Raw genomic sequence first — 19,936 nt, forward strand, 5'->3', positions numbered from 1 at the left:
GCATATGTATAATGGGCATCACGGTGTGTGGCATATGTATAATGGGCATCACAGTGTGTGGCATATGTATAATGGGCATCACGGTGTGTGGCATAAGTATAATGGGCATCACAATATGTGGCATATGTATAATGGGCATCACGGTGTGTGGCATATGTATAATGGCTGCAAATATCACCAAATTATTGATATTTCTTGAAGTGACAGGCGACTCAAGGAAGGCTACACTTTTTTACGATTTTTGACACACCAAGCCGAAAAGGTTAGCCATCACTGAGATAGCCAAACAATTGTCTGACCATTCTGTGTATCACAAATTGTTGGGTGATCCTACTGATGATTATAAAAAAATACTTGATGGTTTATTATTACACTCTGTGAATAAGGGGCTAATTTCCAAGGATCTCTGTGATTATTTGATGGCTGATTTTCCTGTGGTGCCGTTCCTGTTAGCTTCCAAAAATTCACAAAAATATGGTTTCACCCCCAGGACACCCAATCATTTTGGCGTGGGGTTCTCTATTTACCAACATAGCTGAATTTTTAGATTATCTTAAACCGTGTGTTCAGGATCGGCCTACCTATTTGAAAGACACTACTGAGTTGCTACTAATACTTGATGATTTTGGTTATGTTATGTACCTAACAATTGATGGTTATTTACACTTTACGTTGTTAGCTTGTGTTCTAGCATTCCTCATGTCGGTGGTATATGTGCAGTGGAGAAACTTTTACAGGATAACCCCTTATATACAGGTCCAAATGTATCTTTGTTTTCTGCTTTGTTAAACATGATCCTTAAACAGAATTATTTTTACTGCAATGGTGCCTATTATAGGCAATTCATGCCCCTTTCAGACCGCACTTTTTACCCCGTTATTTTACAGTTTTTTTACCGTTTTAAAATGATAATTTGTACAGTCTGATTTGTAAACGTTAATAAAGCAGGGTCCTACCCATTTCAGACCCGTTTTTTTTTTTTCATCCACTGTTTTCTATGGGTTAAAACGGGTTCAGTGTTGTGAAGGAACAAAAACTGCATTGAAATACCGTTTAAGGACAAAAACTGCACTGAAATACTGTTTAAAGACATGCAGTGTGAAAGGGGTTTTAGCTGGCAGACCCGTTTTTAGAAACGTTTTAAAATACCTGGTCAAAGCCAGTTTTGCGGTGTCAAAGCAGCATCAGTGGCTGTGCGATGGGTTCGCCCGTGGCACCGGCCTATGCCAACACATATGTTCGAAATTGAAAATTAAGCATTCTTTACCAGAGATCTGAGAGATAGGATCCTTTGTTACAAGCGATACATCGATGATGTACTGATTATATGGAAGGGGGACCCGTCAGACTTATGTAACCACATTGCAGAAGTTAAAGAGTGGGACTGTCCGATTAAATTTACTTACAGTAAAAGTTTAGAAGAGATTCCATTCATACAGGGCAGCACGGATGGTGTAATGGTTAGCATTACTGCCTCACAGCACTGAGGTCATGGGTTTGATCCCCACCATGGCTCTAACTGTGTGGAGTTTGTATAGTCTCCCCGTGCTTGCGTGGGTTTCCTCCGGGTACTCCGGTTTCCTCCCACAATCCAAAAATATACAGGTAGGTTAATTGACTTCCAACAAAATTAACCCTAGAATGTCTGTGTGCGTGTGTACATGTGGTAGGGAATATAGATTGTAAGCTCCTCTGGGGCAGGGACTGATGTGAATGTTAAAATATTCTCTGTAAAGCGCTGCGGAATCTGTGTGCGCTATATAAGAAACTGGTAATAAATAATAAATAAATACAAGAGCAACCAGCGTTCTTATTTCATATATATATACTGTATATAGCGAGGGAGAGATCGGCACTCCAAAAGTTACACAGAACAGTATGAGCCTGGGGTACCTTCCAGTGTCTGGTTAACACAACAAATAGGATGGGGAGACGGTGGCACTCGCAGGACTTACAAAAACCTGTAAAACCATTCTACACAGAGTACATGACTGGGCCTATCAAGAACTTTAGTATGAAAGAGGTCAAGGATCAGCTCCCCCAAATATGGACATACAGCCTGCTGCTTCTTCAGCTCTCCTCTTTATTGACCTCTGCAGATACAAACCAGTCATCATGTATCAGGGCCTGTGCCATGTCATCACCTACGGACTACTGTGCTTTGCGTCCAGTTTCCAGGCCATGCAGTGCCTTCAGGTTACCTCAGCTATGGTCACTGCATGTGACGTTGCCATCTTTTCTTATGTATACAATGTGGCGAAAGCTGACAAGCATGACAAGGCCTTTATCTTTTGTAGAACATATAACTTGCTGGGATACACCATAGGAGCTCTGAGTTATCAGCTGATAGTGACGTATGGCCACTTCTCCTACTACCACCTGAACATTATTTCCTTGGGAAGTGCGTCAGTGGCTTTTATCACCTCCATTTTCTTGCCCACCCCCAGGATGAATGAGCCAAATTCACAATGTTTAAATGACCACATTAAGCATAAAGACAGGAACACTGTGCACTGCTGCTGCAATGTGGTGGTCAGGTTCCTCAAGCAGCAACGGCAGGACATCTGTGAGTGCTGTAGTTTCAACACCAGATGCTGATGAATATGGTGGTTACAATTAAGATTGATAGAAAACCATCTGACCGCAACACAGTTTCATCCAATCAGTACTCTAGTCGGCCATATTCCCAGTTTTTGTTAGAGCTAAAAGAATTGTTAGCAACCCGGTGGTTCTTGAACAAGTTCTTGATGAAATGTGTGAAAAATTCCTGATACGTGGTTACTCACCCCTGATTCTTAAAGCTGCTAGATCTAAATTAGATTAAATTGATAGGAAACAAACTTTAATGCCTTCTGGTAAATAAAAAACACTGATAATACTATCCATTGGGTACAACAATTTAATGTAGCCAATAAAATTATACAACAACGAATGAAACACCTTTGGCGTATGATTACAACAGACAAGGATTTATCAAAATTTAAACATACTAAAATCATGTCCAGCTATAAAACGGGAAAGAATCTGAAGGACTGGCTTGTCCGAACAGATATTACTGCCCTAGCACAATATGATCCATTGATACAACATAAGAGTCCTGGGTGGCATAAGTGCACGGGATGTACGACCTGTAGCCATATGATTACATCCAGATGGTTTTTTCATCCTTATACAGGAGAAAGATTCCCAATTAGATACCCTTTGGGCTGTGATAGCTCCTTTGTTGTATATATGGTGAAGTGCCCATGTGGGTTATGTTAAATAGGGAAGACTGCCAGGGCCTTCAAAGAAAGGATGGCCATGCACCATACTTCCATAGGCGTGCGCAGCCCATTTTTTTAGGGGGTGCACCATTGGAGGGGCGTGTCCATCGCCGCCTACTGGGCGTGTCCATCACGACCTAATGGGCATAAATGCAAAATAAATAGGTGACTTATTTATGTATATGCACTTAAGAGTGAATCATCCCCCCCCTCATATACTATAAACAGGGACAGTGTGCACCTAAGGAGTGCTGCAAAAATTTAAAGTATTACATATAATGCCACACACCATAATGCCATTACACATTATGCCAGGACTTGACAATAGCGACAGTGCGCGCCAAAGGCATGCGCCAAAAATTTACACCATAATACCTATTGCACATCACACAGCCATTACATAGTATACCATATGCCTTACACATTATACCACACTTTGTAATACCCATTACACGTTGCGCCCCACACTGTGATGTCCATTACATGTTACGACTCACACTGTTATGCCAATTTTGCTTCACACCATAATGCCAATTACATATTAGGCCACATAAAGGTACCATAATACCAATTACATATTAAGCCACACACTGTTATGCCAATTACCTATTACATCCCACACCATAATGCCCATGACATATTACGCCCACACCGAATTGCCTATTACACATTATACCATATGCTGTAATGCTCATTACACATTATTCCACACACAGCAATGCCCATTACACAGTATGCCACACACCAAATTACCCATTACACCACACTTATATGGTGTATAAGTGTATACATTACATATTATACCATGCACCATATTGCTCATTATACATTATGCCACACACCATAATGCCCATTACTTATTATGCCATATAAGTGCGCTTACCTACATGCTCGTTGTCAGGAGTTACATGTTCGATGCCAGGGTTTACATGCTCCATGCCAGGGGGTTACATGCCCCTTCACTTGGGGGGGGGGGGGGTTGCATGCTCATTGCCATAGGAACTACATGCCTGTTGCCCAAGGGGCAAGGGGATATATGCTCATTGTCTGGGGGGGATTACATGCTCGTTACCCACATATAATGCCCCCCTTAGTTCTACATACATTATGCCCCGCATAGTGCCACATGCATAATGCCCCTGTAGTGCCACACACAATGCCCCAATAGTACCACATACATACTGCCCCCATAGTGCCACACATCATACTGCCCCCATAGTGCCACACATATAATGGCCCTGTAGTGCCACATACTTAATGCCCCCTGTAGTTACATACACATTTAATGCCCCATTGTGCTACAGTATATATGCAGTGTCATGTATAAATGACAGAGCAGCCTGGAGCCTGTGGAGGAAGGCGAGAGCTAGCTGCCACTGCAGCAGTGTGTGGGCTGGGGACAAAGCTGCTGCTGCCAGGCAGATGAGGGGAGGGGGCGCCGGGGGAAGGAACTTGGCTGATGAGGAGGGAGCGTTGCTGCAGCCTGCAGGTGACCCCCGTGTCAGATGGTGCTCCTGGTTAGTAAGCGGGGAGGAGGACTCGTAGTGAGGAGCGCTGCCGCAGGTGACCCCGTCTCCCTGCTTAAGGAGCCGCTGGCTGTGGGGCCGGAGCGCATAGATACAGGTCCTGGCGCCGGAAACTGCTTCCGGCGACAGGCAGCCGCCGGGCAGCTCCACACTGCTGCTGGCAGGGGAGGACAGTGCTGCGTTCGTGCGGGGGGGTGCCGGTCATTAGGAGGTGCCTGTGCACCCCTGGCACCCCCCGTGCGCACGCCTATGCATACTTCCATTAGATCTGCATTAAAGGGAAAGCCATCTGACCAGCCAGCTAGTAAGAGGAGAGGTGATAGACACAAGCAACTCCTCCGTCTTGAATCCAATGGATTTTTACCTTAGATACAGTCAAACCCAGAGGGCTTTAATGATCACCTAAATTTAAATATATTTCCTTCATAATTGTGGTTATATTGACATGTAGATTGATCTGGGTAGCATGTGTTGGAACTAAATGGAAATATGGAGATCATCCCTTTCATTCATAGCTATATACTATAGGACACCGCAATACATGCAAAATATTATATATCCTGCATATTTATAATGGATGTTATTTATGTACATATCTGTATCATAGTTCTTTTAGTCTTTTTTTTATGTGTTCTTTTATGGCAGTATAAGCCTGGAAGTAACTGACGGGTAACTCCAGAAGTTCTCTGCGGTTCAGCGTCCGGATGTTGAGCCTGCTCCGAGCTGCACGCCCGCCTCACATGTATGGTACTTAAGGTGAGCACTTTGTTCGTGTCAATTGTATTTGTTTCTTGTATGCTGCCTAAAGAAGGGGAATTAAAGTACCCGAAAGCTGGCACATTGGTGTCTGCGTGGAGTGTATATTATCAAAACCGACGGGTGCCACCTACTGGATTGGTAATATATATGCTGGACCAAAGTCAGGAAGATAATGAAGGACCTCTGCCATCCCAACAATGGACTCTTCTCCCTATTGCGATCAGGGAAACGCTACTGCTCATTGAAGGCAAACACAGAGCGAATGAGAAGGAGCTTCTTCCCGCAGGCCATTAGAGCCCTCAACCAGACCTCCTGATACCGGGACTTTCCTTCCTTCTTTCTAGACATACCCCACACAATCTCTCTATCTGCACTCTGCCTCAGCCGATCTACTTATTCTAACGTAAAGTAGGACAGTTGTATAAGCATTTCACTACATATTGTACTATGTATGACTTGTATGTGACAAATAATATTTGATTTGTTAGATATATACAGTATTTATATATATATACATATATACACATATATACATACACACAGTATATATAGCATGTGCACTCGGAGACTACAATAGAGTCAAAATATATATTTAAATAAAGTGCAGAATACAATACGGTCAAGTATCTCAATGTTTCGTGGGTATCAAGGTACATTGGTAAAATTTAATAAAGGGACTGTGAACCCCAAAAAGCCAGGATACTTGGACGCATTATGCACTTACATCTAAATACATCTTTTGACTCTATTGTAGTCTCTGAGTGCCGTTGTTTTCCACACATGCTGCATTTACTTTTCCAGAAGGCACCGGAGTGACTGTTTATGGAAGGGTGAGTACTTTGTGGTCACCCAGACAATTTCATGTTTTACATAAAAAATTGACTTATATTTATCAAATGAGTTGTAAAATGAAGAAAACATATAGTCAAGACATTACCAAGGTTTGAAATAATGATTTTTTTTATTTCAAATAATAATTTTGTTCTTCAGACTTTGCTTTTGTCAAAGAATGCTCCTTTTGCAGCAATTACAGCATTGCAGACCTTTGGCATTCTAGCTGTTAATTTGTTGAGTTAATATGTCTGAAGAAATTTCACCCCACGCTTCCTGAAGCACCTCCCACAAGTTGGATTGACTTTTCCAGCACCAAAGCAGCCCCAGAACATCACATTACCTCCACCATGCTTGACAGATGGCGTCAGGCATCTTCCAGCATCTTTTAACTTGTTCTGCGTCTCACACCTGTTCTTCTGGGTGATCCAAACACCTCAAACTTTGATCCGTCTGTCCATAGCATTTTTTCCAATCTTCCCCTTTACAAGAGACAGATTTATATTGTTGGTGGGAGAAGGTTGCAGGAGGACGTAGTGACGGTTGAGGTGGTAGCAGTAATCGACATGCGGGTGGGAGGATATTGAGGGGTTATGGTGCTGGGGATGTCAATGTACACAGAGTTGACTTCATCGAATTTTACTTTGACCTTAAATTGAGCGATGAGGTGGTGGGGGTGCTGAGGGGTGGGATAAAGGTGGTGGGGGTGATCACACTGATGGTATGGTATGACCGGTGATGCAGGTGGGATTAATTCGGTTGAGCTCAGAGAGCTCTCAGCTTTCTCGACATCTAAGAGAATGAGATAAATAAGTAGATGTAATTTCAGTATTATTGTCTTATATGTAACACTTACTACATAGGGATAGACATGTTATGTATGGGGATTGCACCATTTTCGCTGGAGCTAAAAGTTTTCTCTCAATAGTAAAAATTGGACCTGTCAAGGTCCATACTCACCAGGCGATTATGCCCAGCGTGAATGTGAAGCGATGATTGCTATCATCGCTGGGGGGAAATGTCAGCGCTATGCAAAGCCGTTCTCAAAGACGCTCATCTGCTGGTAACACCAGCAGATGAGCGGCTTTCCCAGCAATGATGCGGGATCATCGGCGGGCCATATACACTGGGCGGCTTTGAGCTGAAAGCCGCTCAAACTTGGTGTTTTCAGTGGCTTTCAGCTCATATTCACCCAGTGTGTATGGGCCTTTAGTCTGTCCTGTGGTGTAATTATGTAGAACCAGTATATAGTTATTCTTACCTGTCTCTTGTCCCTTCTGCTTATATCTTCTGTAGCTGCAAGAATAAGAAAAATTGTTTAGTTATAGACCATAACTCTGTACCTGGGAACGGACCCTTCAGGTCCAATATTCATGCTAGATCCCAGAGATCCCACCCAAACTTATCAGCATGCTGTCTCCCTTGTATAAAGGAGAAGTAGAACCCCACACACACACACACACACACACACACCACACACACACACACACACACACACACACACACACACACACACGCTCCATCACCACAACACAGTGACAAGTGACTTATGGTATAAGTTGGCATTCTAACATTACTCTTTATCCTTTATGACCCCTTATCCATTTAAATGGACACGATTAGTAAATGTATTACACATACTGTATTGTGATGACAGCTGCCATTCAAATCCCAATGTCCATTTAAATGTACATTTAAAAAACCTGTGAACATTTTCTGGCAGATTCTATCATAATATCGTATTAGAAGTAATGCTGATGTTTTGGTGTAGGAGCTACAATGCTTTATGTGCCAAAAAAGACCCACCCACCCATATTTATTTGGGGGTTCTTAGGGCCTCATTTGTCTATTTGACCACTGTCATCACTGAGATACATCAGAGACATACAATGGGTCATAAAGGGTTAATATGTCAACACATACCCCCCTAATGTCACTTTTATATAACCAAAATGTTCCATTCCTAAAGGCCCCCATACATTAGGCCAACCTAAATCGGACCTGTTTCCCTGGCAGCTCCCTGGGAGAGCTTAAATACCATTAGGCACTTGATGTGCCAAGTTTTGCATGTGATAAATCGCATTTGATTTATCACATGCAACTCCCGGGGAGCTGCAGGCAGAGGGAGCCAGGTGGGGGAGTTCGCGGAGAGACGGGCAGGGGGAGCCGGAAGCCTGGCTGCAAAACCCATACAAATGAATGGGAAGCCACCGTTTGGGTGAGAGCTCTCACCCAATCAGTGGCTGACCATATATTTGTATGTTTTTTTTCTTAACTACGCCCGGTGCCCCCTGCCCCCCTCTGCATCCCCACCAGCTCGTGGAAACCCTCACCTGCCTCTCTGCGTCCCCCCGCCCGACTCCTAGTATCCCCCCGCCCCGGCTCCGGATATGACATCATGGGTGCCGCTGATGGCTGCACATGAGATTTATCTTATCTTATGTGCAGCCCCTCCAACCTCCGATCCGATGTGCACAGAACTGCGCATCAGATCAAATGTCATACATCGATTTCACAGCCCGATCCATCGGAATCAGGTGAAATCAAGCCCAAATCGCATGGGGGCCTTGAGATTCAGTATGGGCACTAGACATTGCACACAGTGTATATGTCTCCAGCCTGGAAAAGGGCTGTAGACATATACACATACTGTATACACCGACCTGCCAATCACAATGTGTGTCTATTACATAATATAATAATAACATCTGGGAATATAATCAGTAACATCATGTGTAGAAGTAACTTACCATAAGTACAGGAAAACTGCGAATATCAGTATAGCAACTGCAAAGCCTCCATACACAGCGGTGTAGATTATTCTGTCAGCTATAAAAGAGAAAACACATTTGGTCAATAAATGCCTGTCATTTCCATCCATGTTATACATAGCAATTCATTGTGTAAGACATGCAGGGCTGGCGCCACCACTAGGCAGCTTTGAGCATTTGCCTAGGGCGCCGGCCACTGGAGGGCGGGAATGAGCTGCAGAAAGGTCCCGCCAGCGCAGAGGAGAGCAGGAGGAGGAAAGCTGCACGCACCTACCAAGTTATTCAGGTGAGTGAGCCATATGCCTCCGCCCCCTCTGACTGGAGCCTGCCCATGTGTGTGTTACTCCCCCCCCCAATCAGCGGCAATCATTGGTGGATGGCGGCCGCTATCCCTCCCTACCGCGGCGTGGAGCAGATAGGCGGTGGCTGTGGACACATCCCCCCCCGTGCAGCAGGTGGACAGTGGCCGCATCCCCCCAGACCGGGTCAGAGCGGAGGGGTGCTGGGGGGGGGGGTCACCTGGGGCATTGAAACGGCTTGCACCGGCCCTGAAGACGTGTATAGCAAAATTAGTCAGCAGGGCAAATATACAGGGGTATATTCAATTCCTGTGGGAAATGCCTTCTTGTCGGAAAGACGTCAGGTTCTGACTTGGAATGCTCCGAACTGTCGGAAACCAATTCAATTGGCAGAATAGCTGCCAATCCACCTGCTTTTGTCAGAAACAGGGCCAAATCCAACCTGTGGGATTTGGCCCTGTTTCTGACAAAAGCAGGTGGATGACTTGAATTGCTAGTGTGGGATCCATTCTGCCAAAGAATGTTGGAATGGATCCAACACTAATTGAATATACCCCAAAGTCTCTATACGCATTGCCTAAACTAGAAAGCCAGGGCCATCTATAGATGTGTTCACACCTCAGCCCCATTATAGTGCCATGGACTCTGTGACTAAGCTGCGCTATGCATCTCACTATAGACTCGCACACTATGGGCCAGATGTATCAAGCTTCAACAATGATAAAATGGAGAGGGATAAACAACCAGTGAATAAGCTCCTCTCTGCCATGTCACAGGCTGGGTTTGAAAAATGACAGTAGGAGCTGACTGGCTGGTTGTTTATCACTCTCCACTTTATCACTTTTTGAAGCTTGATACATCTGGCCCTGTGTAGGCTTCTACCTGTTCCTGGTCACCAGATCCGTGAACCGGGGAACCTGAGATCAACTACTAGTGATATCATGCAACTGAACTGTAATCATGGGAATGGCCGGGTCATACTCACCATATGCAGTATTCGGTGGTACAGTCGCTTCGCCAAATTCGGCTATGACATTCTGGGCGGACCAGACTTCCTCCAGTGAGGGGGTAACTCCCGAGGGGCCTGATGTTACAGCACCTGAAAGACAAACAGAGTCAGCGGATAAATATAAATATGCAGTGATATGAAAACAGAAATCCCAGGAGATGCTGTCTCCCCCCCCCCCCCCCCTTCCCAGCTGAATATACAGTCACTGATGATATTGTCAGATTTGACTGTGCGTTCAGACAACAGGGTAGAACCAATGGGAACGTGCATTGTTAATGATATGCACGATAATATCAATCGATCACAATATAGGCCCTTATTCTAATCTGTGCGGTACGGCCCGCGTGCGGCCGTACCGCCGATGTTTTCACTCTGCACATGCGCAGAGGTCACTCTGCGCATGTGCAGGCGAAATCGCCGCACACAAAAATTAGACGCCACAAAGGGGGCGTATAGGGGCGTGAGGGGCTTGATAGCCTCATTTACCTATGTATACGCCCAGCGTTTCATGGGCGTTCCCATGCAAACGCGGGGCGTATGCATGGTAATGAGGCTATGACGCCAGTGATGGGGGCGGAAAGCTGACATCGCCGGATGTCAGCTCTCCGCCCAAATACAAGCTTTCACACGGACGATTGTCCGTGTGGTCTAAGCTTGCGTGAGCGGGGGGAGCGTGCGGCCCTGCCTTCGATGGTCGTCGACCATCGAATGCAGGGGGCAGCTCCCACCATGGTGGAGGCGTACGCCCCACCATTTTCATGCGGATCGCCAGCCGTCCGCGTACGGACGGCCGTGGCGATCCGTCTTGTAGGCGGGGTTTGGTTTGTGCGGCCGGAGCAACGTATGCGGCTCCGGCCGCACAGACCAGAATAAGGGCCATAGTTATAATGCACATAGATTAGTAATATCGCATAGTGTGTGCCCAGTTATGACTGATGTAGTGCTATGTGATCTGTGTTATTGTGTATTATATGAATTTGTGTCCTGACATCAGCTGTGGTGTAATGCGTCAGTCACTATTTGGCAAATAAAATGATTTCTGTCGTGTAAAGCCTAAATAAATGAAATAACTGATGTGCCCACTTACCTACTGCGGGATATAATGGCGATGCCATATCATGAAATGATATTGAAAACGCTTCAAATTAATTCTCTAGCACAGAAAAAAAATTCTAGCACAGAAATAATTCGCTTCTTACTCCTTCAAAACTACCTTTCTAAAGAGGCATTCGGAACCTATGACATCACATCAGCCTTAGCTCTATTGTGATGTCATAATGACAGCTTGAGCCTGGCTGGGCTGTTATGGAGAATTTGTGCAGCAATACAAATAATGTATCAGTGTGATGTTACTTTGTTATTTCTATTTGGGATATTTACTATCAGTGTCACCCTTTATTTATATGATGTCTACTACAGGGGCTCGTACTCTGCAGATTAGGATGCACAGTAATGTCCTAGTTTTACAAATGTGTTATTAAGTAGTAGATTGGATGGACAATCATTGGGGCTGATTCAGATGTAGTTGTAGTAGCAATCACTGAGGTCACCCCGTGGCTGGTTATAGCCAGGTGGGGGGACGCCACAATGGTTTTTTTTTTAACTGATTTATTCTATTTTGTTACACTGAGGAGCATTGCACGGATCTGACTGATCTGTGCAGGCTTCAGCCAGATACAACCAACAACTTGGTCTATTTAACATTCGTATTTACTGGTGAATTCGTATCCAAACTCACCAGTATGAATGACTGTAAATTTGCCGATCACATAGAACGCTATGGCCACATACGGCCGTGTTCTGTCAATGGCGTATGCATTCGTAACAGCCAAATTCGTCTGACCTTGCCTTATATACATATGTAAATCAGCCGGGCATTGGGCCCCAGACGTATTTTATATAGAATGGGTACGAATGAGGGCATTCATACCCATTAGATCTTAGTAAATTTACCTCACAGTCACTGATGATATAGGTCAGATTTGATGACAGGGGAGAACCAATGGCAACGTGCATTGTTAATGATATGCACGATAATATTTTAATAATATAGTTATAATGCACATAGATTAGTAATATCGCATAGTGTGTGCCCAGTTATGACTGATGTAGTGCTGTGTGATCTGTGTTATTGTGTATTATATGACTTTGTGTCCTGACATCAGCTGTGGTGTAATGCGTCAGTCACTATTTGGCAAATAAAATGATTTCTGTCGTGTAAAGCCTAAATAAATGAAATAACTGATGTGCCCACTTACCTACTGCGGGATATAATGGCGATGCCATATCATGAAATGATATTGAAAACGCTTCAAATTAATTTTCTAGCAAAGAAAAAAATTTCTAGCACAGAAATAATTTGCTTCTTACTCCTTCAAAACTACCTTTCTAAAGAGGCATTCGGAACCTATGACATCACATCAGCCTTAGCTCTATTGTGATGTCATAATGACAGCTTGAGCCTGGCTGGGCTGTTATGGAGAATTTGTGCAGCAATACAAATAATGTATCAGTGTGATGTTACTTTGTTATTTCTATTTTGGATATTTACTATCAGTGTCACCCTTTATTTATATGATGTCTATTACAGGGGCTCGTACTCTGCAGATTAGGATGCACAGTAATGTCCTAGTTTTACAAATGTGTTATTAAGTAGCAGATTGGATGGACAATCATTGGGGCTAATTCAGATGTAGTTGTAGTAGCAATCACTGAGGTCACCCCGTGGCTGGTTATAGCCGGGTGGGGGGACGCCACAATGTTTTTTTTTTTAATTGATTTATTCCAGGGGTTCCCAATCTATTTTGAATCACGGCACCCTAGAGTATCAGAATTTTTTTCACGGCACCCCTAGGCCAATTTTTTTTTTACTTAGATTGGGTTTATATGCGATTCTTAGGGTCAGTTATGTGTTAAAGGGCAGGATTTGCTTCTGTTTGTACACATTTTATGATTGTCAGCCACCAGCACTGGTTTTACTCATAAAAAATAAACCATTAATAATTTGAGTTGGTCCTGGACCACCAACCGAGGGCACCCCTGCAATTGTCCCGAGGCACCCCAGGGAGCCACGGCACACAGTTTGGGAACCACTGATTTATTCTATTTTTTTACACTGAGAAGCATTGCACGGATCTGACTGATCTGTGCAGGCTTCAGCCAGATACCACCAAAAACTTGGTCTATTTAACAATCGTATTTACTGGTGAATTCGTATCCAAACTCACCAGTATGAATGACTGTAAATTTGCCGATCACATAGAACGCTATGGCCACATACGGCCGTGTTCTGTCAATGGCGTATGCATTCGTAACAGCCAATTTCGTCTGACCTTGCCTTATATACATATGTAAATCAGCCGGGCATTGGGCCCCAGACGTATTTTATATAGAATGGGTACGAATGAGGGCATTCATACCCATTAGATCTTAGTAAATTTACCTCACAGTCACTGATGATATAGGTCAGATTTGATGACAGGGGAGAACCAATGGCAATGTGCATTGTTAATGATATGCACGATAATATTTTAATAATATAGTTATAATGCACATAGATTAGTAATATCGCATAGTGTGTGCCCAGTTATGACTGATGTAGCGCTATGTGATCTGTGTTATTGTGTATTATATGACTTTGTGTCCTGATATCAGCTGTGGTGTAATGCGTCAGTCACTATTTGGCAAATAAAATGATTTCTGTCGTGTAAAGCCTAAATAAATGAAATAACTGATGTGCCCACTTACCTACTGCGGGATATAATGGCGATGCCATATCATGAAATGATATTGAAAACGCTTCAAATTAATTCTCTAGCACAGAAAAAAAATTCTAGCACAGAAATAATTCGCTTCTTACTCCTTCAAAACTACCTTTCTAAAGAGGCATTCGGAACCTATGACATCACATCAGCCTTAGCTCTATTGTGATGTCATAATGACAGCTTGGGCCTTGCTGGGCTGTTATGGAGAATTTGTGCAGCAATACAAATAATGTGTCTGTGTGATGTTACTTCATAATTTCTATTTGGGATATTTACTAACGGAATGGGATCATTCGTCAGACTGCATTTAGGTCTACAAGCATTAGGTCTACACCATTAGGTCGACTTGCATTTAGGTCGATCTAACTGAAGGTCGACATGGGTTAGGTCGACGGGGTCATTAGATCGACATGGGTTATGTCGACAGGGTCATTAGGTCGACAGGTATAAGGTCGACAGGGTCATTAGGTCGACATTGAAAAAAGTAGACATGGGGAGGTTCAATTATTATTATTATTTTTTCATTTGTTCAAGCGTCGACACAGTCAACATAGCACCGCATCCGCTCGCCATGCTTCGGGCACGGTGCCTCGCGACGCTGTGCACACTATTTTATTCTCCCACCACGCCCTAGTGGATGGTAGGGCATGAAATACCGCCTGTCGGCACATGTCGACTCATAAAACAGTCAAATGACCCCATGTCGACCTTTTGCCTGTCAACCTTCCCCATGTCGACCTAATGACCATGTCGACCTTATAAAAGTCGACCTAATGACCCTGTCGACCTAAGTCATGTCGACCTTCAGTCATGTCGACCTAAATGCATGTCTACCTAAATGCAGGTCGACCTTAATGCAGGTCGACCTAGTGGTGTAGACCTAATGCTTGTAGACCTAAATGCTGTAGACCAGTGGTCTCCAACCTTTTTTGGGTCGGGAGCTACTCGCGACAAAATAAACCGCCCGAAGAGCTACTAAAATCTACTAAAAAATCTGCATAATATTAAAAAAATGCCCTTTACACATAATGCCACAAACCGTAATGCCCCTGACACATTAGGCCACACACTGCAATGCCCCAGACACAATATGCCACACACTGCAATGTCCAATATGTCACAAACATACCTCCCAACACTGGAGGCAGAGGAGAAGAGACAAAAATTAGAGGGTTCAGCTACTACCGTGGAACTCCTGCGAGGCTACATCCCCCATTTTTCCCGCTATGAGGGCAGGGTCAGCTCTCTAAGAGCCAGGGGTGGGCTGGGCCGGGGGGCAGGGTGCCATCTGCCCCCCAGGCCGCTCTGGCTGATGTGCTGCGGGCCGCGCCGCCGCGGCCGTGTCCGAGGCCGCCTTACCGGGTTTTTTTTCACTGCCGGCGGCCATGTTCCTGTGGTCTTTTAAATGATGTCTCCGGCCACAGGAACATGGCCCCCGGCCTCTACGGCTACGTGGAGGAGGGCCCCGGCAGCCTGTTCCCTCTTATCCCTGGCGGCAATAGCAGAGGCAGGCAGACGCTGGGTGGGGACGTCATGACGATGACGCCTCCCACCCACGCGTCTGCAGAGACTGGAGGAAGACAGGGGCCGCAGGACAAGACGTGGGGGCCGCTTCAGGAGGCCGCAGAGAGCAGAGAGGGGAATTGAAATTCGTGGAGCCGCAGCAGGACAGGAGGAGCTGCCTGAGGGATAAAACAGTAAGTTAACATTAAACACCTAAAACGACATATCTGCTGTTTCATGTATATTAATAATAATGCAATGACACCACAGGCTGCTCCCCCTGTATAATAATTTGTGTCATGGCATTACTATTAATAATAGTAATGCCATGACACAAATTATTATACAGGGGGAGCAGCCTGTGGTGTCATGGCATTACTTTTATATTATACAGGGGAAGCAGCCTGTGGTGTCATTATTATTGTACAGGGGGAGCAGCCTGTGGTGTCATGGCATTATGCCATGACACCACAGGCTGCTCCCTCTGTATAATAATAATAATGCCATGACACCACGGGCTGCTCTCCCCCTGTATAATATAAAAGTAATGCCATGACACCACAGCCTGCTCCCTCTGTATAATAATAATGCAATGACGCCACAGGCTGCTCCCCCTGTATAATAATAATAATGCAATGACAGCACAGGCTGCTTCCGCTGTATAATAATAATAATGCAATGACACCACAGGCTGCTCCCGCTGTATAATATAACAATAGTAATGCCATGACACAAATTATTATACAGGGGGAGCAGCCTGTGGTGTCATGGCATTATTATTATACAGAGGGAGCAGGCTGTGGTGTCATGGCATTACTTTTATATTATACAGGGGGAGCAGCCCGTGGTGTCATGGCATTATTATTATACAGGCATTATTATTATTATACAGGGGGAGCAGCCTGTGGCGTCCTGTCTTTTACGCAGGGGTGCAGCCTGTGGTGTCCTGTTCTTTATTTATGCAGGAGAGCAGCCTGTGGTGTCCTGTTCTTTATATATGCAGGAAAGCAGCCTGTGGTGTCCTTTTATTTATTTATGCAGGGGTGCAGCCTGTGGTGTCCTGTTATTTATTTATGCAGGAGAGCTGCCTGTGGTGTCCTGTTATTTATTTATGCAGGAGAGCAGCCTGTGGTGTCCTGTTCTTTATATATGCAGGAGAGCAGCCTGTGGTGTCCTGTTATTTATTTATGCAGGAGAGCAGACTGTGGTGTCCAGATCGTTATTTATGCAGGAGAACAGCCAGTGGTGTCCTCTTCTATTTCTTATGCAGGTGAGCAGCCTGTGGCAGGGGCGGAGTGGGATGGTGGGAAGCCAGGCAAATTTTTAGTGTGCCATGTCCCGCACCCCTCTCAGTGGCCATTCTCCTACAAAGCCTGGCTGATACATACAAAACCTCGGCTGCCACAATCGGAGCTTCTGCACTTGCGCAAAATCTCAGTTAACCTGGAGCCACATGACAATAATGTGTCACTAGTCCCCCTGCATCATATATTAGGCTTTTAATTTTTTTAATTAAAAACCTGCATTTAACAATGCGCTACTTATGGGCCACTTATGCGCTACTTATGGGCCAGTGCTCTAGACTTGCCCCCCAGGCTAAAAGTTGCCAGCCAGCCCCTGCTAAGAGCTGTAGCCACATGGGGTGCAGCCATGGAAAATGGGGTGTGATACACATATGCCCTCAATAGTGCAGTGCCAGATACACATGACCCCAATAGTGCAGTCCGTGATACCCATTATAAATATGCCCCGCACCGTGATGCTCCATTATACATATGCCACAATATGAAGCTCCATTATACAAATGCCCCACAGCGTGATGCTCCATTATACATGTGCCACACACACGATGCCCATTATACATATGCCCAACAACGTGATTCTCCGTTATACAAATGCCCCACACCGTGGTGCTCCATTATACATATGCCACACCGTGATGCTCCATTATACATATGCCACACCGTGGTGCTCCATTATACATATGCCACACAAATGATGCCCATTACACATATGCCCCACACCTTGATGCTCATTAATTAATAATCATCAAGGTATCTGGGGCATAGGCCACACACATGATGCCACACACTCATTAACCATATGCCATACACATGATGCCCATTATACCTCAAGCAGTGAAAACGGAATGCAGGCTGGAGTCACCCCTAATGTATGTGCTTTGCGCACACACCGTTTAAAAAAAAAAATTACCTAACGGAGTTGAGCAGAGGCTGTGGCGTCGATAAGAAAGTGCGGCATGTGCGGCATGTTGGGGACGTCAGGATGTCACTGCCGCCAAGTGAGGAAGCGCTACGCGGCAGGAGGTCACTGCCGCCGTCAGGTCCAGAAACGCGGCATTAACTCACTTTCTGACCTCCTGCCGCCAAGCAAGGAACCGCTACGCGGCAGGAGGTCACTGACAGCCCCGAGCTACTGTAAAACACCCGGCGAGCTACCCGTCGCTCGCTGCTGTAGACAATATGACCGTATCCCTTACTAACAGTGTCACCCTTTATTTATGTGTAGTTGTGTTAGGATATACTCACACTAATATGAGGATGGTAATTTTATGAATACATAATGGGCCTGATTCTGGTTCACTCACTCGCACGTTTGCACAGAGGAGCGATGTTTTCCTACTGCGCATTTCTGTGCATTTGCTTGGTGCGAGCAGGCACGGCGAACAGCTAGTTCACCATGCCGTTCACACCTACCGGTGCGGGGGTGGTGGAAACAGGCTGCGCCCATGGGAGCACCCAGTGTTTCATGAGTGTTCTCTTGAAAACGCTGGGGGCTCCCATGGAAATTAGGCAGTGATGCGTCTGCCGGGGCGGGGAGCTGACGTCAATCAGTTACCCGCCATCTTCCCGTACAGGGAACACGCAAAGCTAAGACACCAATGAGTGTCTTCGTTTTGCGTGCTCCTTCCAAATCATTCGATGGTCAGCGACCATCGAATGATTTGTCCCCCGCACCCACGGCTGCGAATGTATTTTATGCAAAACATCCATTCGCAGCAACTCGCCGATTGAAGGTGCGGGCGGCTGTGCGAGCGGTGGGCGGCGTTAAATCTGCATTCAGTGCAGCATTGAGTGTAGACCAGAATACGGTCCACAATCTGAGCCATAGGTTGGAAAGAGAATTTGCTGAACAATCATTGGGGCTAATTCAGATGTGGTTGTAGTTGCTGTCACTGCTGCTTCCTGTATAGTAATGTAGCAGGAGGTGTCTACTGCAAGCAGGGGTGGATTGGGATGGAATATCTGCTGAGGGAGGCTGGACAGGATGACATGGTATTGGCCCCCTCCCCCACAGGGCCCATCTCTGTTCTAGACTCAGCTTTGACCCTCCCCACATCCCTGTTCATGGCTGCAACTCCACTCCACCAGGCACAATGACCAAGGGTCCACAGAAGCTGCAACCATTTGCTTCTCCTGATGCCTCTATCAGTTGCTCCATCCCCGCACTTAGGGGGTCATTCTGAATGGTTTCTCCCACCTTCCCAAATAAAAGCCAGTCTGAACTGACTTATTTGCGTGTGCCTGGCCTATGACAGAGCGGGCGGCTGACATCGTGTGACGTCAGCTGACCGCACACCCAGTGGCGTAAGTTCGTCACAGTTGCCCGGAAGCAAGATAAAATTGGTGCCCCCCACCCCCGGAACACACACACCATCTTATCTCTTATATATTTGGCTACATCTGTCACTCAAAGTGTGTCTGACCCTCTAACGCTGGGTGGAGCCTCTGACTCACATGACAGAGAACCAGCCCAGTGAGCCCACAGTCATAGGAGGGACACATTGCTTTGCTCCTGCACTTTCCTTTTAATGTATGATTGCCATCACCTGTGTTGAAGCACCTTTCCTATCAATTAACCTGTTCAACACAGATGGAGGTAATCATACATTAGGAAGAAAGTCCAGCGGCAGAGCATTGTGTCCCTCCTGGCATGGGTCATGTTGGGAGGTATGCACAGTGCCAGACACCCTCTGCCTCCCCATGATACCCAGCAAAGACATAGCTACTCACCAGATACACCAGGTGAGCGCCCCCCCGCTGCCCCCCCTCCCACGATTCGCGCGCTCCCCCGCGAACCCCCCCTACCGCAATTCGCGCCCCCCCTCCCCCACGATTTGCGGCAACCCCAGCCCCCACGACCACCCCCTTCTGCGATTCGCTGCAACCCCCCACGCCCATCCCCCCCTG

At 45.6% G+C, this 19,936-nt stretch overlaps 1 protein-coding gene across 1 annotated transcript; it reads right to left on the reverse strand.

Moving 5' to 3' along the window:
* Positions 1-6,540: 6,540 nt before the first annotated feature.
* LOC146041530 (uncharacterized) lies at positions 6,541-12,474 on the reverse strand. The gene is made up of 5 exons (XM_083161491.1): positions 12,412-12,474; positions 10,435-10,648; positions 9,130-9,208; positions 7,641-7,675; positions 6,541-7,171 (listed from the first exon to the last, which is right to left on the reverse strand). The coding sequence occupies exons 1-5, from the start codon at positions 12,472-12,474 to the stop codon at positions 6,879-6,881; spliced, it is 684 nt and encodes a 227-aa protein (XP_083017617.1). The 3' UTR covers positions 6,541-6,878.
* Positions 12,475-19,936: the final 7,462 nt, after the last annotated feature.

This window comes from Crinia signifera, chromosome 19 (genome assembly GCF_055691185.1).
Source record: "Crinia signifera chromosome 19, ASM5569118v1, whole genome shotgun sequence".
Lineage (NCBI taxonomy): Eukaryota > Metazoa > Chordata > Amphibia > Anura > Myobatrachidae > Crinia > Crinia signifera.